Source organism: Anthonomus grandis, chromosome 5 (assembly GCF_022605725.1).
Source record: "Anthonomus grandis grandis chromosome 5, icAntGran1.3, whole genome shotgun sequence".
Classification (NCBI taxonomy): Eukaryota; Metazoa; Arthropoda; class Insecta; order Coleoptera; family Curculionidae; genus Anthonomus; species Anthonomus grandis.
In genome coordinates this window covers 28,999,593-29,024,854 of record NC_065550.1, presented here as the reverse complement: position 1 = coordinate 29,024,854, position 25,262 = coordinate 28,999,593, and the positions used below count along the sequence as shown (strand labels likewise).

General features: G+C 30.1%; 1 protein-coding gene across 5 annotated transcripts in view; it reads left to right on the top strand.

Moving 5' to 3' along the window:
* The window catches only part of LOC126736685 (diuretic hormone receptor-like), a 221,939-nt gene that overhangs the window by 110,646 nt on the left and 86,031 nt on the right, over positions 1-25,262 (top strand). For all 5 annotated transcript variants that reach the window (XM_050441185.1, XM_050441183.1, XM_050441180.1 and 2 more), the window contains exons 3-6: positions 946-1,136; positions 18,654-18,831; positions 19,360-19,450; positions 24,498-24,594. In XM_050441185.1, the coding sequence (XP_050297142.1) occupies positions 946-1,136; positions 18,654-18,831; positions 19,360-19,450; positions 24,498-24,594 (557 nt within the window). The remainder of the gene's footprint in view (positions 1-945; positions 1,137-18,653; positions 18,832-19,359; positions 19,451-24,497; positions 24,595-25,262) is intronic.

Genomic DNA, 25,262 nt, shown 5'->3' with positions numbered 1-25,262 from the left:
AATTTCTGTTTTTATTTATAAAGGGCTTGCTGAATATATGGTGAAACCTCTAAAACAAATATTTTTAATCTTTCATTGGCTAGTAATCAGTTTCCTGACGCATTAAAAACAGCACAAATAACACCTATATTTAAAGGTGGTAGTAAGAAAGATATCAAAAATTATCGTCCAATAAGTTTGATAATTGTCTTGGCAAAAATCTTTGAAATGATACTATATAATGACTTCATCTTTTAATCCTAAAATATCCAAAAAAAGAGAGTTATTCTTTATCAAGAATTGACTTTTTGAATTTGAATATAATTAGTTATATCACAGTTAGATAATAAAACTGTGTTATTAGATTATATATTAACGACGAAACCAGCTGCTATTCATGCGTATTATTTTGGAAAGCAATTAATTTTGAAAATAATTTTCTACTGGTAAGTTGTGTGGGGTGGGTGGGGGGGGGTAAGGGTAGGGTTAATTAAAAATGGTTTCTTTGTAGAAAATAATTGCCTGAAAAATATGCGTTTCAAGAAAATTATAGGTGATAACGAAATCCATAGTTTTTATATCTATACTTTTCTCACATAACCTTAAGGTATTCGAGTGAAATGTGAAAAAACTCCATTTTATTTCTCGAAAGCAAAACGTATCGCTATGAATATCGCAGTAGTTGTGCCATTTTTTATCGCAAAGAAGTGGAAATTCAGTTTTTTTTTTTAAGATAAATCACTAGTTTTTAAAAAACTTTTAAAAGTTTCAACCAGTTTTTTGATCCTGTATTTTAACAATAATTTTTCACTATTTTCTCCTATATTAATAACTGTTTTATGGTTTATGGTATAATTGTTTTATGGTCCAGTTTATTTGATTTTAATACACTTCTCCAATTAAACAAAATTCAAGCCATAAAACGCCTCCAAATATTTATGTTGCTCCTTTTTTTTTAATTTTTAGGCCTAATAAGACAATAGAAGACTGCGAACGGCTCTACGTTAATGAAACCATCAAACTGCTAAAAACCCACCCCGATGGTTTCTGTAGGGTGGCCTTCGATAACATTTTGTGTTGGCCTCCTACCCCCTATAACTCGTTGGCGAAGGTCAAATGCTTTTCCGAGTTTTATGGAGTTAAATATGACGACACCCGTAAGTAACACATTTTATATTGCGAAAATTTTTCATTAAAGAAAACTCGATCGTAAACAAAGGTGGTGATGGTAATTTATTGAGGTTTATCCGTGACGTTTATGGAGAGAAAACACGAGTTTTCATGCGAGTATGTTGTTTTCTGTATGCAGTTTTATGGGCCAGGAATAATTTAATTAAACGATACGGAAATTTGATATTTGCCGGGATATACAGTGTTTGACAAATATTTTAACTTTATTATCAGAAAATTTGAAATTTACCATTTAATTGTTTTATTATTAATATTCTGTCCCCGGGTTGATAATTTTTGAATAATTGATTGAACAGGATTTTCGATCAGTTTAGTTGGTAATTAAACTGAATTTGTTTGTTCATAGAGTGCGTTCGTTGAACAGAATTTTTTGTGAATATTTTGGTTGTTTTTTTCTTTAATTTTTGTTCTTTTAATGCGGAGACCAATTTTGATTTTCTTTATTTTAAGCTGAAGAAAATGTTTTATTTTTTATATTTTTTGACGTTATTCGTTTTAAAATTAGGCATCGAAATTCAATAATTTAATAATTGTGTTAATTTGTGAAAAAGAAATTACAATCAATGTTTTAGTATATTTGTTAATATTCTTGTTTATAGGACTTATATTCCTTTAAATGTAATTTTAATGAATTGCGGTCCTTTGAGTAATTTTCACACTTGTAAGCTAGCAATGATATTTTTAGAAACCTTAAAATTCTAAAAATTTTAAAATATTCATAATATCTTATTTCTCAAGCACAAAATTCAATAATTTTTTAAATCTGTGCAAACAACCTAACAGTTTTCCTGGTCCTTTGAGCCGGAAAAACTCATAAATTTTGGCGTATTTTCTCCATATTTTTAGGACTTCTAAATTTAATAATTTTTTTAAATAAAGAAATTCGAAGTATAAAATGCCTTTACATATGTTTTTTTAATACATTTAGGTCCTTCGAGCTAGAAAAATTAAGTTTTTTATTGGTTTTTATCTTATTTTTTATGTAATTTTTCAGCAGTTTAAGTAATTTTTATTAGCAGTTGAAGAAATTATGGGGTTGTCTAGACAAAAACAGAATATTAAACTCATATTAATTATTTTAAGAATTTTAAGCCCTCTGAATTACAAGAAAAACTTGACAATCCAAAAACGTCAAAATCGTCGCTTTAGGTCATTTTTTCCAATTTTATTGCGACTTTTCTATAATATTTGTTGGCTTTCTCAATTTGCTTATTTAATTTTATTATTAATTTTATACTTTACCTAGCTTTATTAAAATTCAGTCAATGGAATTAGAAAATTTTTTATTATACCAATATTTTCTATCCAATTTTTTTTATTTTCTTCCATGCAGTTTAAGTACTTGGAGTGCCTGGAAGAAAAAATATAATTTTTATAAGTTGCAACGCTTTTCAATTTAAATATTGAAAATCTTAATACATTCTGGTCCTTTGATTGACCCAGAAGAACTAGGTACTTGAAACTATAAAATTACTGTTTTCATACTTTATTAGATTATCTCCTGTTATTCTTTGTGCACTTCCAGCAGATTATATTTTATTTTATTCAAGGCAGTTGAAGGACATCCTGGAACGGCTGGACAAAAAACAAAATATTAAACTCAAAAATAAACAAATTTCAATTAAAAAAATACAAAAATATAGCAATTCAAAAATATCAAAAATTGTCGCTTCAGGAATTCTTTTTTGATCTATCTCGACTTTTCTTTAATATTTGTTGGCTTTCTTGATTTTTCTATTTAATTTTATTATTATTTTTACACTTTACTTGGTTTAAATAGTTATATTTATCCAGAATTTTTCGTTATGCTATCCAGAGAATTGAAAATACGACTTCTTGGTCTGCCTATTTTTTCCAGTATATTGAAATTAAGTTTCTCAGCTTCTGAATTTAATAATTTTCCTAAATTACAAAAGTGTCGAGTTATAGAATACCTTTGAATATATTTTTTAATATAATTTGGTCCTTAAAACCACAAAAATTTAAAGTTTCTTTACTTTATTATTGTTTTTATACATTTTCGGTTTTTAACTTAGTTTCTTGAGCACTTTTTCATCACCTTAAGTAATTTCCAATACCACTTGATGGAATTTTTGAGTTGCCTAAATAAAAACAGAAAATTAGACTCATATTGAATTTTTTAAGAAATTTGAGCCCTCTGCGTTACAGAAATGACACTTGACAATCCAAAAACATTAAAATCGTCGCTTTAGACCTTCTCTTTTAATTTTATTGTGACTTTTCTTTAATTTTTGTTGGCTTTCTCGATTTTCTTATTATTTTTACGCTTTCCTCCTTTTTTTTTTAGATTTTCGTAAATTTTATTTTAATTATTATTATCGAAAAATTGTATAGTATTATACTAGTATTCTTTATCAAGAATTTTTTTTTAATTTCTTTCAGGCAGTTAAAGTGTTTAGAGTGCCTGAAAGAAAAAATATTATTTCCTCTAGTCTAAAATCTTAAAAACTATTTTAACATAGTATAACTAGGAATATTCTCAAAAAACAAAGAACATAATATTAAAAAAACTATTCTTAAAAAATATTACCAAATATTCAAACTATTTCAGGCAAAACTTCAAGAAATATCAGGCTTTTTCAGTGGCAGGGTCTGAGGGCAAAGTTTGAGTTTTCAGGCAACGAGTTATTGTAGTCTCATTGTCTCAAATCTCAGAAATGATTGAGAATATTCTCATAAACTAAAAAGCATAGAAAATATTGGGGGTATTAAGTAGTAAGCTCGAGGGCCAAACGCTGATCTTCAGAGGGACCATTCAATACCAAGTCCAAAATCTCAAAAACTATTAGGAATATTCTTAACAAGCAAATAACATAATATTCAAAAGAACATTCTTAAAAAATATCGTCAAAGATTCAAACTATTTTAGGCCAAATTTTAAGAAAGCTCAGACTTTTAAGGTCTAAGGAAGAAGTTTGACTTACTAGGTGACGACTCATTCTAGTGTCCAAAATCTCTAAAACTATTAGGAATATTCTCATCAAATAAAACACATAATGTTTAAAAAAAATGTTGTATTAAGTTCAAATGAATCTTAATGAAATTTTGATAATATCAGACGTTTTTAGTAATATCGGAAAAAAGTTTATAACTTGTTTAAATATTTTTTTTTGTTTTCAGGCTTTAAACCCCATTTTTCCACTTAGTTTGACAAGAAAATGTTTTTTCCTCTAAATTTTAGTCAATTTTCTGAACTTATAATAAATATTCTCAAATGACTCTTCTATAAATTGGTCCTTCGGTCTGGTACAACTTTGACATTTTCTTAATAGTTAAGTTGCTTTAAGATTTTAATTTAACTTTTAAAATAAGGTGCATAACTTTGATTAGTTGGTTCTTCGATGCGGAAAAATTTTCAAATATTCCCAACGTCAAACTATTTAAGTATTGTAAATGTTTTTTTTGTACATTCGTGTCCTTAACATCTTAAAGAAAAAGTCAGCAAATCTTCCGGCTCAAAGGACCAAACCATAAATAGCAGCAAATAATTAACATAACTAGATTTTCTCGATTCGAAGGACCAAAACAAACATAAGTATTCACTGTTGCATTTTTCCTACTTTTCTCAATTCGACCGTTTGCTCTTAATGTATCACGTAACCACAAAGACATAAACCCGCGTCTTGAAAATCTTTAATTTGCCCAAATTACACTATAAAACGTGAATATTTGAATCTGGGTTTTACGTCCTCCGTTGTAAAACTGCGGGGGTGTGTCTGCGATATGTGCTTTTATGACTTTTTACGTTTCTTTATCTTGTTTTGAGTTATTTATTTACTCTAGCTCTAAAAATTAATGGCCAAATACCAACAAGGACTTTTTTTACTGTTCCTTACGTAAAATCCAGGAAAAATGTATGTGTCGTCTGGAAGAAATCGTTTATTCATAGCTCATACCTCACGGTAACAAGTCACGAAATGTATTGGATGTACGAAGCCCAGGATGAATAAGTAAAATATTTGCAAAATTGCCTTTTTTTTACCTATAACATAACTGGAATTTATTAAAATAAAAATTACTTTTTTAACAATTAAATCTGTAAAAAACAAACTCATTGATTGGAAAATATCCAATTAAACTTTATAGGCCCCTTAACGATTTTATAAGGGTTTTTAAAAAATTAATTATAACTTTCAAGCAGTTTGCAGTGAAGTTAACCGCCCTATTTCCAAGCAGTTTCCCTAATCTTAAAGACAATCACCTGAAATTGCTCAACCTATTTGCATTTATGACAAATGGGGTTAATTAGATTAGGAGGGTAAGTTTGTTAACTTTAGTTTAAATTTGTTTATGGTTTTGTATAAATTAACGTAACGGTCTTTTGTTGGCATAACTTAAATGTATCTGTGGCACGTTTTCTTTAGGTAAATTAGGCATAGTTTTGTGGTTTTATAGGTCACAGTACATATTTCTTTTTTCTCGATTATTTTTGTAATAACTTAGGTCTCAGGTTCTTTTATAGGCTATCAAAATAAAATTCTAAAACAACTTTTCTACATCGTTTATTGAACCTATCTGCTTATAACATTAACCGTATGTCGACCGGACATCGCACTTGCTTACTTTGCAAAATTGCGTAAACTGATAAATATATCAATTACCTTAGCATATTAATTAATTATATCGATATACTGAATGATTTTTATTTATATTACTCCATTATAATTTCGAACTATTTCGATTTTTTTTTTAAATAATAGAAGAGAAATTGGACTTATTCTCAGAATATCGATTTTCTTTAAATTTTCTGAGGTTTAATAAACTTAAAGTTTCAGGAGAATTTTGACCACATTTTTTAATGTGAAAGAATCAAAAATCCCAAAAAAGGTTGCCTTAATTATTTAATGAACTTCAAGTACATATCAAGCAAATTTTGAAAAATGTTATCTATGTATTTTTATTAATTGACATATTCATTCTCTCTTTCAAATTCATTTTTCACATTCATTCTTGAATTTTTCTTTAATTTCCACCAATTTTTTTGATGGTCTTTTAAATGCCTTTAGGTTCAATTAGATTGCCTAAATTTTCTTAGTTGAGTTTTCAAGAGTCTTCACTTATTTCCACTTTTTTTCACTCACTGAGATTTCACTGAGAATAATAATTCATATTAGTAAATAGGAAAACATGAAGCGGCATTAACTAATACACAATCAAATATTGTACGAATTTTTTAAGTTATATAAAATATATTGTTCCTAAATTTAACGCTAGACCTTCGTTAACTTTTTATTGCAATCGTCCCAGATCTAATATGCTTAATAAAGCCTCATTAAATTTTTGTTGTAGTACATTTAATATTTGAATAAACAGTTATGATGTTTTTAATGATTCTTTAAAAGTTATAATTAATAACATTATTTAAATACTTACAATATACCTAGCTAAGTAATTCTATTTCAGTTCAAGTTTTGCGCTCTATGGATATGACCTGTCTTATTAGTTACTATACTTAAAACTGTACTTCTTTTTAGACATATTTTTATTTAGGTTATTTATTGTAATATTTATGGATTTGGATATATGTTGTGATTTTTTTATTTAATTATTTTTGTTCTTTTCTTTCTTTTATTATAACTTTAAATTATTTCTAAAATTTCTTATTTTTTTTGTATTTAAAAATTATTACTGTAACTGGGTGAGTTATCTGTTGGAAACAAATCACTTTTTATTTCTATTAAATTTTCCATTAATTTTCTGTAATTTATGGTATTCCTTCTTAAGATTTTTTGAATCTATACACTTTTCTTATTTTTCCATGTAAAACATCGTCCAAAGTTTGGACTTTTTTGACTGAACATATTGCGTATAAAAATCAAAATATCCCAAAAATTTCAAATAAGATTCTTTCTTAAATACTTAAAAAACGGTTTGTTTTCTCAACTTACAATGTATATATTAAATAATTCAAAACGTATTTCATTCCTTGACTTCTGGCTAATTTGGAATTAGATAATAAAGTCAGAAGCCTGACTAAATAGATTTCCAGACAGAGAAATTTATTGAACTTCGGGAGTTAGAAGGAAAATTAAAAAAACATCTTCTTCGCTTCGCAATATTCAAGGAGATTATTGTAGTTAAGAATAAAATTAAAAACCAGCATAAGTCGAGTTAAAGGTTATTAACAGTGAACCGGAGCGAGTAATAAATATAACCGAGTTAAGACTACTTATGATTGGAGTCCCAAAAGTGGAACTTGCAAATTTCCAGGCCCGAGAATTCCCTAGGAAATTTGTTAAAAAGTTTCCCCCCACTCGACTTCCGGGGTAATTCGGAAGTTTCTCTGCGCTCGATTGAGTAGTTTCTGCCTTGTTGTTTTCAGTTCTTAGTTAAAGTTCGTTTGGAAATAATTAGCGAATTAGATTTAAATTTTCAGTTTTTAAACGAAGTTTCTGAATATAGTTGACGAAAAGTTGGGCTTCAAAAGAGTCTTTTCACATATAATAAAATCAAAAACTCTGAGAAATATTTTTATTTTATTTTTGAAAGATTGAGATTTTCCATAATTTTGACAAATTTTTTGTTTATTTTTAAGTCATTTTTGAATTGTTTTTGCATTTTCCTTTTTTTTGAATTCAAGGGCTTAGTTTGTTTAAAAACCAAAAATTAATTTATTGGGATCTTGCTTCTAAATTTACTATTCTCTCCCCAAATAGTAGAAATTAAAAAAAAAATTCTCAAAACATTCTCGTACTTTAATCTGGGAAATTAATAATTTTTTTTCGGTACAGTTTTCCACTTTTTTGAAAATTTCATTTTTTTTAATTCAAACTTTTTAAAATAATAAATGAAAAATTGAGCCTCAAAATTTTTTCCTGGTAAAAACAAAAATTTTGACTTTTTGAATTGAAAAATTTTTTTTTGAACATGAACATATTTTGTCAAAAAAATAATATTCTATTATAGTTTTAAAATTTAAAAGATTTAAGCTGAAAAATAATTTTTTCCTTCCAGGCAGATAATTTTTTAAGTTTTTTTTTTACACACACATTTAAAAAACAATTAAAAAAAATTAAGTTGAATTGCCTAAAATGTTTGTCCTTTCATTCAGGTGGAAATTTAATTAATTACTCATGTCAAAAAAAATTAAACAGCTTAAAAACGATCCGTAGTAACTAACTTTTTTACTCTTTGAACATATGATTTTTGGTACATTCCAAACTACAACTTCCAACATACAACAAAACAAATTTGAAAAAAATATGTAGTATTACCTATCAGTAAATGCAGAGGTTTGTAATAAAATAAATAGGGTTTCATCGGATAAAATAGGTCGGAAATTTATAAGTAGGAGTATCTATTAAAATAACTATAGTGCATTTTTTTTATCTCGGGTCATAGGTTTTTACGTGTAATATTTTCAACCCCATGTTAGAACCTGTTCTATTTAATCGATAGGATTGAAACTTGGAACAAGTGAAGTTTAAGTTAACAGACTTTAAAAAATCCCACTATTTTGCAAAAAAATTTGCGAGAAACCTATTTAAAATACGTTTTTCTGATGAAAAAGTTTGCTTTTTCTGCACCTCGTAACCTTCATTACCTTTACACTTCAAAGCAGGTAGACAAATATCTGACAGTGACACAAAATAATTTTTAAATTGCTCCATTGAAATTGTTCAAAAACTCTTTAAAATGTCGATTTACACTACGGAGGAACGTATTGAGATGGTTTCAAACTACATTAGAGGAATGTCGGCGCAAGAAGTGGTAGATAATTTTGCCGTATCTTATCCTAACCATCCCGTCCCGTCTAGATCAATTGTACAACGGTTTCATAAAAAATTTATTACGATTGGATGCATCGCCAGTTCTCACTTAAAACGAAAAAGAACCGAAACTGTAGTAGACGAAGAATTTAAAATGGAGGTATGCTTGGCCGTTGAAGAAAATCCAACAAATAGTCTTACTCAGTTTGCTGAAGTTACCGGAAAAAGTAGGAGTAGTTGTTATAAGGCAATTAGAAAAGAAAAATACAAATCTTTTAAAGTTAGAAATGTTCAAGAACTCTTGCCTAATGATTATTTTCTTAGAATTCCGTTTTGTGAACAGTGGATGGAACGAATTAACACGTTACACGTTTTAACGACACATTTGTGGTCGAACACGTCAACCACAATTACAAACAAAATACTATTTTCAGACGAAAGTACTTTCTGTACAAATGGTACAGTCAACAAACAAAATACTCGAATACGAGCGCGAGAAAATCCTCACGTCATCCAGGAAACGCATACCCAAACAAGACAGAAACTTAACGTGTGGGCAGGAATTCTTGGAGATCGAATAATTGGACCATTTTTCATAGAGGGTAGCCTGAATACTGCAAAATATTTAGAATTTCTTCAGGTGCAGGTCATTCCCGCATTAGGAAACGCTGTTCAAAATGGCAGGATAATTTTTCAACATGATGGAGCCCCCGCTCATAGTGCAGCGACTGTTACCGAGTTTTTGAATGCCACGTTCCCAGGACGCTGGATTGGACGTTTTGGGCCATCAGCTAAATGGACGGCGCGAAACCCCGATCTTTCGCCTTTAGATAATTTTTATTGGGGCTATCTATCATCGAAAGTGTTTGATATTGTTAGAGGCAGACTCAACAATATCGAAGAACTCTCCGGCAGCTCCTAAATGTTAAAAGACATTTATACAACTGTCTGGGCTTTTGTTTGGCTCAATTTGGAGGGCACTTTGAACAATTTATTTGAAAGGTTTTATTTATTTATTGTTGATTTTTGAAAATATATTTTTGAGATTTTGAGGAAATTATTTTGTGTCACTGTCAGATATTTGTCTACCTGCTTTGAAGTGTAAAGGTAATGAAGGTTACGAGGTGCAGAAAAAGCAAACTTTTTCATCAAAAAAACGTATTTTAAATAGGTTTTTCGCAAATTTTTTTGCAAAATAATGGGATTTTTTAAAGTCTGTTAACTTAAACTTCACTTGTTCCAAGTTTCAATCCTATCAATTAAATAGAACAGGTTCTGACATGGGGTTGAAAATATTACACGTAAAACCCTATGACCCGAGATAAAAAAAAATGCACTGTATAGGTCCGTAATTGTATCATTGAAAATAAAACGCTTCAGAGAAAAAAGTAGACGTGGGTAGTAAAACATATAGATGCTTATAAGTCTTGAATACTGTACTTGATTATAAAAAGATATAAATAAATGCAAAAAGAAACTATGTGTTTGTAGAAAAATTGCTTGTGGATAAAAATTAGCTTACCTAAAAAGTAACTGGCATGGCGGTTTCTTTAGATATAACTAGGAAAATTTTGTACTTGTATATATGTAAATCTAAAATATATGAATAAACAAACTATGGGTTTGTAAAAAAGTTTCTAGTGGTTCATATATAGAGGATAATTCAAAGTGTATCAAAAACAGCTTTAAATCTAGAAAAAATTTTTTTTCTTCGAAACAGGTGATTACTATATTTTTTCTATATTGAAAAAAAAATTATTTGCCTGATAAAAATTAGGTTTTTTTAATTTTCAATCAATTATTTCTTTCAATATTTCTGAGGTACCTAAAAAAATAAAGAAAATACTCTTATTTTTATATTGAGAGGGTTTGTAATGAGAGAACAAATTGAGACCCTTTGTAATAGAGAAAGTGAAGCCTTTGCTTCCCACATTTTCCTCTCTTCCCTTAAGAGGCACCTTTTGAGGCCATGATTCAAAGCTTTTCCTATAGAACACAAATTTTTACAATATCCACACATAATCCATTATTTTTTCATGTAAACATTAACAAACTGAATAAACAATAAAAATGTACATGTAAACTCTTCTTTTTTAATTTCTATTCCAGCAAATAGATACATATAAATTGCTTTGACGAACTAATTTTATGCAAGTATTAGCTTTTTACTGTATCCACGTGTAAATTTAATTCATTTAAATTTCGTTGAACCTTTAATTGTGATTTAAGCATGTTTCTAAAGGAGTATTGTTTGTTTAAAATTTCCCTTTAAGGAACAATTTTAGTAGAAGTTAAAGTTCATATTTATATTTATACCATCTTAGTCTGAAGAATCTAATAATGCATGAGGATATAAATTATTTAATATCTCCCATTTTCCAAATATTTATTTAATATTAAATTTAAAGAGCAGAGAATTTTTAGAGTTATTAATAAAGTAGAAAGCCAATAAGAGAGTTTCAAGCCTCGCATTTCAAGCAATTTCAAGCATTCGGATATTTATTTCATCGCCCTTCTGTAGTCACAGTTTCTCCCTTTAAATTTGCATAACACGAAAAATCAATTTACATTAAAGGGATTCCAATCAATCATGTTCAAGTAAGGAACGTTATTGACAGCTCCCATATCAAGCATATCCTGTTAAGTTCGTCATAATCACCCTATTCAATTACTTAAAAGTAAAAATATAGACTTAAAAAATATTAATTAAACGGTTACAATCAAAGTAGAAGATGAACTCTCAGAATAAAATAAAAATACAATGTGGTCGACGGCAAGGATGTGTACTATCGCCGCTATTACTTAATCTTATTCAGAAGAAATCATTCAGAGAATTGAATGAAACAACAATGGGAGTAAAGGTTAATGATATCCCTTTTTACAATATCCTGAATGCAGGTTACACTATACTCAGGGCTGAAACAATTTACAGAGCTTGGTTAATCAAAAAATGACGAACAGCGAGGAGATCAGACTTACCTTAAATATCAAAAATGGAGAACTAATAGAAAAGTCAGTAAATATAAATTAGTTAATAAAAGTAAATGAGAAATTTAACTCAAGAGTTAGACAATCCAGAACTATAGTTACGAGAATGATAAATGCGTTATGCAGTAGAGATCTTAACTTCAGAATAAGTCAGAATAATAAGATGCTACGTTTTCTCGGTGTTGCTATATGGGATGGAAGTCTGAATGTTAAAAAAGAATATCGAGTGGAAGCACTCATTTGAGATGTGGTCATATAAAAGGATCTTAAAAATAAGTTGAGTGGACATGGTCATAAATGAGGAGGTAGTGGGAAAAATGAGAAATGAAATGGAAATTAAGATAAGAAATTGAAAAAAATCATCAATTATTCTCAAAGAATCAATAATAATATGTAACAAGGAGGAAAACAAACTCAAAGTCGAACCCAAGTAACAATTTGTAGTCACCTAAGTTGCGATTACTCTTATTTTCACTTGCTGCAGCGTTGTTTTCGCTGCAAAATTTAGTTGGTTTTGCAACGACGTTTATTTTTGACCAAGCTTCAATGTACTGCACCTGTGTCGCAACTGTTGTAGAACTCTGATGTTTTTACAACGTATTTTTTTACTATAGATGGTAGCAGTAGTAATTTACACTTAAAACAACGACGTCCAAGCGTGTACAATTTTTCAATCAAAAACCCAGTAACAGCAACGTTACTTCATCGTTAGCGAATGGGTATTACATTGCCTGCTGAGCATTTTTCGCTGCAGAGGCTTTTTGACACGTTAAGAATTTAAGGAAGAAGATGAAAAACAAAGGTAGAGAAAATAAGAGAAAAAAAAAATATTCAACTCAACATAACCTACTTAATCTACATTTTTATTCTTATAATTTATTATTTTTAAAGTAATGAAAAGGATTGTATTTATGTATGTTTCTTATGTATTTTGTGTTATTTAGGGGTAAAATAACATCCTTTTTTCATAGTAAACTACCTTCCGTTGATAAATTAAGTGCTTGTAAATCCTTCAAAACGGCTACTTTACCCATATAATTTACTATAATAAACTACATAGAAAACAAATATTAATTAAATACTGTTCAAAGAGGTTTTATTTTTTAAGTAGCTGCCTACTGGATTTATTTATTAGTTGATCATCCGTCTAAAAATCAGTAACTCTAAAATGTTGCAAAAGCGTTTAAAAATGTAACGGGTAGTCACTGCGTAACGTTGAGACAACCAAAAAAATCTCTTTCAAATTGGTGTAAAACGTGGTTGACTCTATGATTAAGACAACGTAACAACGCAACGTTGCGTTGTAATGTGCCACGTTGTTGAGTCGAAAAATTGCTGTCTAAAAAGTCTCACAAATATAGCGTCTATTATTTAGGTTACGCGTTTCGCCTTATGGCATCATCAGACTTAAAATAATAGTTGCATGTTTTAATCTTTATTTTAAGTCTGATGATGCCGTAAGACAAGATGAGTAACCTAACTAATAGACTTTTCCATCAATCATTGTAAGCAATCATGATAAATTGAAATGGTTCTAAGAGACTGATTTCGTAGTCGATATATTGAACATAATTTTTAATTGTTTCTATATCTTCTTTATTTCGAGGTGAAGACGTTCGTGGATTTTCTCAAACAATAGCTCTGGTTTGCTAACAAAGACAATTTGTTAAGGAACTAGAGATATTAAGAACATGCTTAGAGAAATATGATATGTTGCTGGCCTTGAAGTACCATCAGATCCCCATTTGCAGATGACTTCTAAATACATATCTGTTTTACCTAAATTCAAGAGTAATTCTAATTTTTGAGACATAACATTCGTGGAGCAGTAAGCGTTGATTTAATAAGCCTTGTACTTTTACTTCTCTCTGTGACATTTATACTATTAATAATACAAATTTTTTTATTTATAAGATGGGTATAATTCAGTAATTTTAAAAACTTATTGTTCTTAACCCCTTTCAATAATCATTGACAGCGCTTCTGCTTCTTTAGGCAATGTTGATTCACTTTTTGCTTCAAAGGCTTCTATAAATTTGGTTGCTCTTAAAGGAGTGCTAAAAGCTGCTTCTTTAATAAATTGTGATGTGTCTGCAGTATAAGATGGACTTATAGCTTCTATTTTTTTGGTAGTATTTTTTTGGTAGTATCTTTAAATAAAAATACGAGGTTTTTGTTCAGCCGAGACTTGTTTTTCGCAAAAAACGCTGTTTCGTCCTAATCTAGTTCTGGAAAATCAGTGGCATTTTTCAAAACAATTTTGAAAAGTCTTGTCTTGCTTCTGGATTTATTTTAACAATACTATCGCTTATTTCAGTTATGGCTGCCTGAAAATAAAATATTATTTCTGGAGAATCTGTTTGCAAATAGAGTCTAATATTCGAAGACAAATTTTCTAATGAAATGCAACTGCTTGCATGAGGAACCTAAAAGAATATGATTAATTAGCATTTTAAAGTAGGTATAAATGTTTTCTGCTAAAAATTAAGTTAACTATTGAATTAAATTTGATTTAATAAATTTGTGTATTGTTTGTGAAGAGATTACAACAAGATTAAAGTGAATAAAACAAAAATATGTAATCAGCCATTTTGTAATGGCGAACATCTTGAATTAGTGTGTTGTTCATGCTCTTTTTTTGATACCCCTTTTTTGGGTGGATTTTACAAAAATGTGCAGTCAGCCATTTTGTGGCAGCGGCCATTTTGGATTGAACTTGATTTTTTTAAATAACTGATTTTCTTGTAATCATATAAATTTGGTCAAAGCATTTTATAGTAATTTCGACTTAAATTTAGAATGATATTATAATAATGGTAAGCATTTAAAGAAGTCATACATAATGTTATAAATTAATTTATAATTAGGGGGACAAATTGGGGCAGAATTTCATGACGTAAAGTACAGAAACTGACCTTATTTTCTGAAATAAAAAAATATGTGGGATTTTACGGGATATGTAACTTTGAGTCTAGCCCAAAATTAAGAAATTAAAAAAAAAGTTTTTGTTTCAATTGTTTAGATTTTTTACTTCATATAAAAAATTTAGGAATGCATACTACATACATATTCTTCATGACACAACTGTTTTCTAGGTCACTTGTATATTAAATATTAAAATAAAAAAAAATCACCATATAATTATAAGACCATAATTATACTATGGTACACGTGCTCTTAATAGATTAACTTCGAACTGATATAATTAGGACCGGTCGCAGTGTTGCCAATTTATATGTTGAGCATAATAGGACAAGTTCCTATAAAATAATGGTACAGATGGTAAAAAAATTGTACATTTTTCATTGGATATAAGACTCTTACCACGAACTTAATAAATACACCTGGACTGCTAATTCATATGGCCCCCATACCCAAAAATGACCGCTGTCTGGTGGCCGCCATTTTTATAGTGGTTGTCTCTTTTTGATGTTGGTCACTCTAAACATTTTCAGTATTGGCAACAAAAAATATAGTAAATAATGGTAATGAAGTTGATGATGCTGACATTTGACGTGTGACCTATCACGAACTAAATTTATTTTTTTCATTCACTGTTCTCTATATACAGTTTTGTGCAAAAAAATAGCAACATTGAACTTTCCTGTTATATATCTTTTAGTATCTATTTTATAAGTAAGGTTTATATATTATTTACAAGAATAGTTAGAGCCTGTTTATATTTTTATATTATCATATTTTTTGTATCATAATAAATAAAACACCAAATTGTTTTATGCAAATTTATTATTCAAAAATATAGCAACAAAAAATAGTTTTGATTCTAAAAAAAATATAACCCAACTAAATTAAAATCAATTCAATATTTCGTGTAGTACCCCTTCTCCTTTATAACATCTGCACATCGTCTTGGCATTGACTCAATTAATTTCATAATATAGTCATTCACTTCTTTCCAAGCCTTTTCCACTATTTCAAAGAGAATATTTGTATTAGAGCATGTTAGGTGCCTGATTTTGGTGTCAATGTAATGCCATAAATTCTCTATAGGGTTTAGGTCTGGCGATTGAGATGGCCAGACCATTACATTTATTTTTTCATCGGATTAATTAACTTCTTAACAAATTGAGAAGCATGTTTTGGATCGTTGTCATGCTGAAATATGGCTGTTACTGGCATGACTTCATCCATATGGCACTAAATGTATTTGCAGAATGTCTTTGTACATGAAACGATCCATTTTGCCCACTATTCTTACTATGGGTCAAGTAAGAATATTTCCCCCTCCATGTTTAACTGTGGGGCAAATGTACTTTTTATTTAATCTTTGTTCACTGGGGCGTCTGACGTACTTCACTCCATCAGTTCTGAATAAATTATATTTAGATTCATCACTAAATACGACTTTCTTCCAATCAGCTACAAACCAGTAGATATGAGATTGGGCAAAGTGAAAACGAGCCTTGACGTTCTTCTTTGAGAGTAACGGTTTTTTGGCGGGGCGACGAGCAGGTAAGTTGGCATCAATTAATCTTCTCCTTACGGTACTGGAACTGAGGTTTACTCCTCCACCCTTTTTTAATTTTGCCAAAATTTGGGAAGAAGACAAAAAAGGATTTTCTTTGGAAATTCGTAGCAGCTGCCTATCCATCCTTAAATTTGTTTTTCTGGGTCTACCAGGAATGGGCGCCGGTGCAGCTGTTCCAGTAAGGCGAAATTTTTTGCAAACTCTGGATACGATTCACCTGTGAAGCCGTAAGCTTCTTGCAATGTCACTCTGCCTAACACCATTTTCGTAATGCTCCACAATAATTTTTCTTACATCACCAGAGACGGTTTTTGAGCGACCCATTTTAAGTTGATTCTGAGATTCTAAAATAACAACTTTACAGCAGGTAAATCGATATTTAACTGATAAAATAAATGCGAAACAAGAATGTTGCTATATTTATGCACATTGTCTAAATAAACAAACATAAAGTTCCTTACTCTGCATTGGCATTCTTATGATATCTCGGTATATTTATAAATAATACAGAGGCGTGTACTTAAAAGTAAAGAAATAATATGGAATAAATAAAGGAGCAAATAATATTTTTGAAAACATCCCTTGTTGCTATATTTATGCACAATACTGTATTATTCACTATCATAAAATAATATATAGAGTTGTTTATTTTTACTATATAAACCCTTGCTAATTACGTACCCTCATAAAATCATCTATATTTTGATTTTTATAGATGGTTGTACCTATTAATGTAGAAACACTGTACATAGGATAGTGAAAGTCGCAAAGTAAAAACAGAGAGAAAATAAACTGTTTTTAACTAAATTTGTTAAGTAAATACAAGCAAAAAGAAGATCATTATTTTCATGGTTTTAGGATTTATAAGTTTCAACTTAATCAAAATAATAAAACAATTATTTTAAAGTTCATGCATCTATCCGAAGTTGAAACTTTGTCTCATTTTAAGTGAGGATTACTTTCTTTCATTAATTTTAACAAAATTCTTGAAGTACAAGAAAAATCTCAGATTTAATGCAACTATCTTAAATTCTTAACTAAATGTAACTTTTTATTTTGTTTTCGTAAACATAACCTACCAAAAACAAACTTTAGTTGTTTTGTTTCCCTACAATTGGCACAACTGAAATTTGTCAGAGTGACCAACATCAAAAGGACACAATCACGCAAAATGGCGGTCATTTACTTTTTATTAAATTGGCAGTCCAGGTATATTTATTAAATTCGTGACGTCAAAAATAAAACTTGTTTCATTGGTGACCAAAAGACAAATGTTTTACCATTTACTATAACTAAAGATACAAACGTAGCATACCCTCACTACTTACCTCATATAAATAAAATAAAGTATTTATTAAAGTAAAAGACTTACAACTGTCCTATATATTGACATATACATATTAAGATATATATTAAGATTACTAAGGTGTTGTAATAATAATCTATTTAATCATAATTATTTTCTCTTCAGCATCGCTTAACTAAAATGTCATGAAGTGCTTGGCATATATATCTATCTTGGTTTATCGCAGAAAAAATGCAAGGAGAACGAGATAGTCATGATAATTTTTTTACTTCTAGGGTCTTTATTTATTTTTTAATGTACAGTGTATTTTTTAACACGAAACAAAAGCTTTGCTGCTGATATCGAACATTTTTAAAGATTTTTACGCATGTATAAAAATATTAGTATTTTTGGCGTACTATTACGGGTCTGAATAGTACTTAGTACATAATCATAATAGTACACATACTATTACGGTTAGCAACACTGTATTATTGCAAAGATTGCAAAGGGAAAATTAAGCAAAATCAATCATGAAGAAAATGATGCAACTGTAGTTCTGTTAAGTTGTTTAAAGGTACAGCCTCAGAAGTGAAAATAGCTATGATGAAAGTCAACCTTCTAATGGGTGATATTACTTGAAGGAGGAAAAAAAGAGAAATAATTAAAAATTTTTTAATGCTTGATTCTCTCCTTGAGAAAATTTTCTCGAAATTAATTCTGGAAGTATCAGTTTTTCCCGTCAATAATTTAAAATAGCCAAACAGTGTTGGAACTGTTATATCTTAGTGTCTTAATAAATAGAAAATTCGTTTAAAAAGACTATATTTTAATAAAGACTTTCAGTCAAATTTCAGGTCAAATTTTTTTGAATATTTTAGGTTTCAGAAACATTTAAAAAAAAGTCAAAATTTACTTCTTTGACAGCTTTAATAATTATCCCTCGTATACTTTTAGCTGTTTGAATTTTTTTTCTATATATTTATTGCAGAGAATGCCACAAGAGAATGCACCTTCAACGGCACATGGAGCACCCCTTTCTACGACTTCTGCACCGCCCTAAATCCTTACTCATTGGACGTGGACACTCAAAGTAACATTTACTTAATAGGTTACGTCATAAGCTCCATCACACTAGCACTGGCCATTTTCATATTCACCTATTTCAAGTAAGTATATCGGTCGATTGATACGATTTACTGTTGTTTGTGTATAACTATTAGGGTCACCCTTTTGGCGCCAATATGGACTCTCTCGTTTATTGTCGGAGCCATAAATCGTCTAATAAAAACGTTTATTTTTCTTGGTCGTAGCAAATAAGGATACATACAATAAAACGCCCTTTTATCCTTATCACTCGAAAAACTCTACTCTGGATCATCCTTAGAAATATGCCGTCTAATACCCTTCCTAGTAATTAGTGCTTTTATCAAGCTTTAATGCAACATTAAACTGGATAAACCGACATCTTTGTCCAATGAATAATTAAATTTATTACAGCAGGAAATTACCGTTGGAACGTACCCCTGCAATTCCTGGGTAATGGGCTCACTTGGCACGGGTTTATTTCTCCCTGGATTTCTCGATAACGTTCTACAGTGTTTATGTTTACCTAAAAAGCGTATTTTTTTTCATCAAGTTTATCGTGCAATTTAGATAAGGAAACCGAATGACATGTTTTTTTTTGTTGCTTTTAGGGAGCTGCGATGTCTGAGAAATAAAATCCATATGAACCTAATGTGGTCCTATCTACTTACTTACCTCATGTGGATTATTATTCTTATAGAGGTGAGTAAACAAAAACTTCACGTACTACTGGAATATTTAAATTTTTTTCAAAAGTTTGTCAAATCCCATTTTAAGTTGGAACTTTTCTATCTCAGTTGCGGGTTTTGGCGATGTAATAATTTAAAGTTTTTCCACTTTTTTCTTTTGTAAGGAAAGTTTACTTTGGGGTTTTAAGTTATATAAGTTTTGATAAGGGGAGGAGTGATTTTGCGGGAATAGTAAAGGAGTGTCAAGAAGAAAACGAAGAAGGCGCTTATCAGCTAAATAAATTTATGTATAAAAATTTTGTTTTAGTCTATGTTTTCTTTTTATTTTATTTTTTATTATTTCTTTCTTTTTTTAATATAGGTCTTGTTTTCTTAAAAGAAATTACTGAGCTTATTTTTTTATATGTTCTTCTATTTCTTTTTTATTTTCTAGTTTATAGTTATATGGAGTCCCTTGTATACTCCAGGAACACTTCAAAGTGTTACTTGAAAAAATTAATAATTAAGAAATTAAGCTTGTGAGTGAAATAAATGTGAATGAAACTTTTTTAAATTATATGGGAGAAATGCAAGAGATGCCTTTTTATATTATTCGTAAAAATTAGTAGTAAGAAACTTTGCATAACAGGTGACAAGGAGTTGTAGAGCTCTTTTGAAGTTGTTTGATTTTATGGAAGCAATAATGTACATATCTAACTCCAACTATACCAAATTCAGATTTTTTTGATATACAATAGGCATTGGTAAATATACAAGCCCAGCATTGTAAAAAATTTTAATTATTTAAATAAAGGTCTACAACCATTAGTTTGATTCCTATTGCACTTTTTGCATTTTAAAAACTTTAAATTTACATAGTACCCAAGCAACCCGTCATATGTTACTATCGTTAAATATTTATTTATTCAACGATGTTTTAATACATAGGGTTTGCTATGAAAAATGACACAATTACTACAAAGATTTTTATTACTTATAATTTCTTTAGAAATCATTTTTTTCAGGCAATTATTTTCTGCTAAAAAAACGGGTTCTCATTAACCCTATTCTTATGGGATCAAACTTCTGGGGGTTATTCAGTGCAATAAAAGAATCCATTTGAGTATAGGAACCCATGTCTGGAAATGCGTCACTACGCCACTACGGCCCTAAGACGCGTTAAAATTTATAAAAAACATTAATTGCCATTAATTTATTAAAAACATTAAATAGGATCTGCTGCATTTATTTGTACCTTTTGTACATGATATCATAACAACAATTGTTTAAAATCAACGCTTACCAATGTCAATTCTCAATGTCATGTTTAAAAATTTTATAACTTAAAATTTTTAAACATTTATTGCTAATGGAAAACTTTACCAATCAAGAATTGGCGGATATGCATTTGGCATACGGAGCAACAAACTGCAATGCACGAGCAGCATCGCGGTGTATCATAAACGTTATCCCGAACGACAGCATCCTGAAAACAAAAAATTTATTGTGGTTCATCGGCGGCTCGCTAAGACAGGTATGTTTAAGACCAAGATGCATGATACTGATGTTGCTCGAACCGTAAGAACGGTCGAATTTGAAGAGGGGCTTCAGTGAGTTGCCGATGAACCATCAAATAGCACACGTGACGTCGTTAAGAATATGAATACGAGTAACGGTTCTGTCTGGCGGGTACTACACGAGCAACAACTCCATCCTTACCACTTCCAGAAAGTTCAAGGTATGACTGCAGCCGATTATCATCCTAGAGTTCAATTTTGTCGATGGCTTCTGGATCACATCATTGCACAACCAAATTTTTTACGATATGCTTTGTGGACCGATGAAGCCTCTTTCACAAGAGACGGTATTTTTAATAGTAGAAATAGCCATGTTTGGGATGAAGAAAATCCTTATGCAATTTTTCCAAGAAAACATCAGAATCGTTGGTCTGTCAACGTATGGGCATACCTTCTACCGGAACGGTTAACAGGACCTATTTATCTGCGTTTCTTGGAGGAAGTTCTCCCAGAACTCCTTGAAAATGTTCCACTAAACGTTAGATAGCAAATGTGGTTTCAGCATGATGGAGCGCCGGCTCACTTTGCTGTACAAGTACGCGAGTATTGGCTCAGCGGTTTGGGCACCGTTGGATTGCCAGAGGTGGAGCAGTTTTTTTAGCCTCCTAGATCACCCGATTTAACGTCGCTCGATTTTTTCTTGTGGGGACATGTAAAGTCTTTAGTCTACGAAACTCCAGTAGAATCAGAGCTAGACTTAATTGGACGAATAATAGCAGCATTTGAAATCATTCAAAACAAGGATCAAAAACACTTTGCTTAAATTTGATATAATTTGACATATAAATATTTAGTATAAAAACAGCGTTATTAGATTGGATAATATTGATGAAAAACAATTATTTTTCAGAAGAATTTCATCATTATTTGAGGTGTAGTAATCGAGTTTTAAAACTAGATATGTAAATCCTATGTAAATTTTTTTAAATGCCAAAATTTTCTTCTTTTTGTAAACAGAATCGTATATGATATACGTATATTCTACAGTTTAATAAACATTACTTGACCATGTATGGTTGTTAAATATACCAAAACCAAAAATTTTGTGAAAAGTCGTTGAATAAATATGTATTTAACAATAATAATATACAGTCCCGGCCAAAAGTAGAGCAACTTTAAATTTATTTTCTAATTTAATAATCTATTCAAAATATGTAATAGAGAGAATGAGAAGATGTAATAGAGAGAAAGAGATGAATAAGAATGTAAATAGTAACCAATGTTTTTTTACTTGAGGACATAAATAAAGAAACTCTTTGTATTAAATATTTTAAATTAAATAGGTCGTTTGAAGCAGTTCGTGTTCGATTGTGAAGAAGCCTGTTTAGTATTAAGCCCCGAGGTATAAATTTATCGGAACAAATAAAAAAACTTATAATTGAGAAGCACAATGCGGGAGTGAAACAAGTAACAATCGCTAGAGAACTTGATCTTCATAAAAGTATCATTTGTAAACAAATCAAATTGTGACAAACAAGAGGCACTACTGCCAGCATCTTTAAGCCAGGTAGACCCAAAAAAACAACATCTGCAACTGACAAGCTAATTAGACGATCTTCTATAAGAAATCAATTTTTCTCCGCCGAAGATATAAAAAAGGCATATCCCAGCATTTTCCTTTCAGTTTTATCTATTCGAAGACGTTTATGTGACGCCAACCTAAAAGCCGGTAGGAGACCGGTAAAAAAACCTTTCATTTCAACGAAAAATAGACAAATTCGTTTAAGATTCGCAAAAGAACACTTACATTGGACCTATAATCAATGAAAAAACGTTTTGTGGTCAGATGAAAGTAAATTCAATTTATTTCGGTCAGATGCTATGAGATGGGTTAGACGTCCCGAGAATGAAAAATTCAACCCAAAGTACACTATTCCCACAATCAAACATGGAGGCGGTAATGTGTTGGTGTGGGGATGTTTTTCCGGGCATGGCGTTGGTCCACTGGTGACTTGGAAATTCCAGCATGATACCGACCCCAAGCACACTTCTAAAATTGTTAAAAATTTTCTAACCTCTCAACAAATTCTGAAGTGGCCAGCTCAAAGTCCAGATTTAAATCCCATCGAGAACTTGTGGGAGCACCTAGACAAAAAAGTTCGACAAAAAAATCCGAATAAGTTCCGAAATAAAGACGAATTATTCCAAGTCCTAAAAGAAGCATGGAGTGAAATTTCCGGAGATATTATACACAATCTTCTTCAATCTATGCCAAGACGGTGTAGTGAAGTTGTAAAGAATAATGGTTATGCCACAAAGTATTAGTGTGCTTTTATCCACATTTTGTATTATAACATAATTATGTCATAAAAATAAAAAGTTTCTCCATTTTTGTTCTTAGGGAAAATAAATTTTGTTTGCATATTTTGTAATAAATTATTTATTTTCATTTTTTTTTCTAATTATTTTCGTTACTACTAGATATAACCATAAACATTATTTACAATTACTTCGAATTAGTTTTAATAAGAAATTTTGTACAAATCAGAGTAAAACGTAATTTTTCCAAATCATTGCAATTTTGAGAATTTCTTGTTTCTATGATAACTAAAAATAGTTTTTTTCAAAAATTGTTTTTTTTTTTGCACTATTTTACGATTTTGACCGCATTTAATTTCTCAACTGAATTTCCCTTACTATAGGCGACAATAATTAAGTTATTACATTGCAACCTTAAGGATTATTGGCTCTTATTTGAACAATACTGACTAAAACTTGACAAAACCTTGGGTTTTATTTTTGCTCAATTACTACTTAAAAATTTTTAAACCCTCATTTTTGTTACATAATTTAAAATAACTAGATAATAGATGATAATGACCACAAATGGTCAAAGTAGAGATTTGTTTTATCATCTTGTTTGAAATACATGATATTAAAATAGCGCTCTTTCGACAATGTTAGGCCGATATTTAACAAAAATGATCTAATTATTACAATTCACAAGGATAAATGGCTCTGAGATTTACATAACCACAAATGGGTTAAAGTTGTTTATTTTTTATATTCTTTTACGATTTCACTGCATTTAATTTCTCAATTTCAACCCAAATCTGCATTAAATGTCCTTTTTCCCATCAAATTATAATCACAATAGACGATAGTTGATAACAAATTTTCTTATAAATTATTATGTCCAAAGAGAGACAAGACTTCTACCCTATTAAAACTCTTTAAAAAATTTATTTCTTACATAATTATCCCTACTACAAACACCCAATTGTCTATTGTTCCTGAGAAGATTAATTTGAAGTCTAAAAATTACCATAACATCTATTTTTTCCATTTCTTCTCCTTTATTTCCAAACCTAAAATAAAAGAAACAACGGGTAAACACTGCCCGTTTACACGTTGGCCACTCGCCAATTTAACCCCATATTGCCCAAGAAAACATTAAATGACGAACCCTGAAACTGTGGAAACACGAGTGAAATCGCACTATATGCGACCGTTTTATTTTTTAATTATAAGTTTTTTTTCAGACGATTTTTCTTCTTTTTCCAGTTAAATTTCACGGACCATATTGCCGTAACGTGTGTGTTTGTCGTGACCCTGCTCCATTACTTCCACATCACTACCTTTTTCTGGATGTTCGTCGAAGGTAAGTGGATTTCTCTGTGAATTTATTACTTCTCTTTTTGGGGTGCATTAGGGCGAAAAACACGGCTCAGGGTTGGTTTTTGAGCAGTAAATGACCTGTAGAAGATATACACCTTTAATAACATTAAAACCGAGGATATAGAAGTGTTTTTTTTTTATTAATTGTTTCCTTTTTATAGTCCTCTCGCTTAGACTTGTTTCTAGTACTTTTTTTATTGTCTTTTTAATAAACTGTGATTTTTAATTATTAACGGGACATCATCTTGTGCATAAACCGACATTTCCCACGCTAAAATGTTCTTGCTCAATAAAAGTGCATTCAATTTTTCAGCAATTTCCAGGCGATTACAGGGTAAAACGGGGAATTGCCTTCTAGATTTTCCTTTTTAAAATCCCCGTCGGCAGTTAATGCAGTTCCGACCCTGGGGGCTTATTACTTATTTAGAGGGTAAAGTCGTCGGTTTTCCTGACTTTATGCGGTCCGGGACTTAAATAAACTTATTTGAAAATATTAAGTTTACTGGCGGAGGTAATGGGATTTTTTTTTTGTAGAAACTTATTTGTCGCAATATGAGGGTAATTAGAGATTTTATTTACTGGATTTAATCCTTTAGATTTGCTTAAGTACCCTGTTTTAAGTTAGTGATTCTTGATACAAATCAATAAATT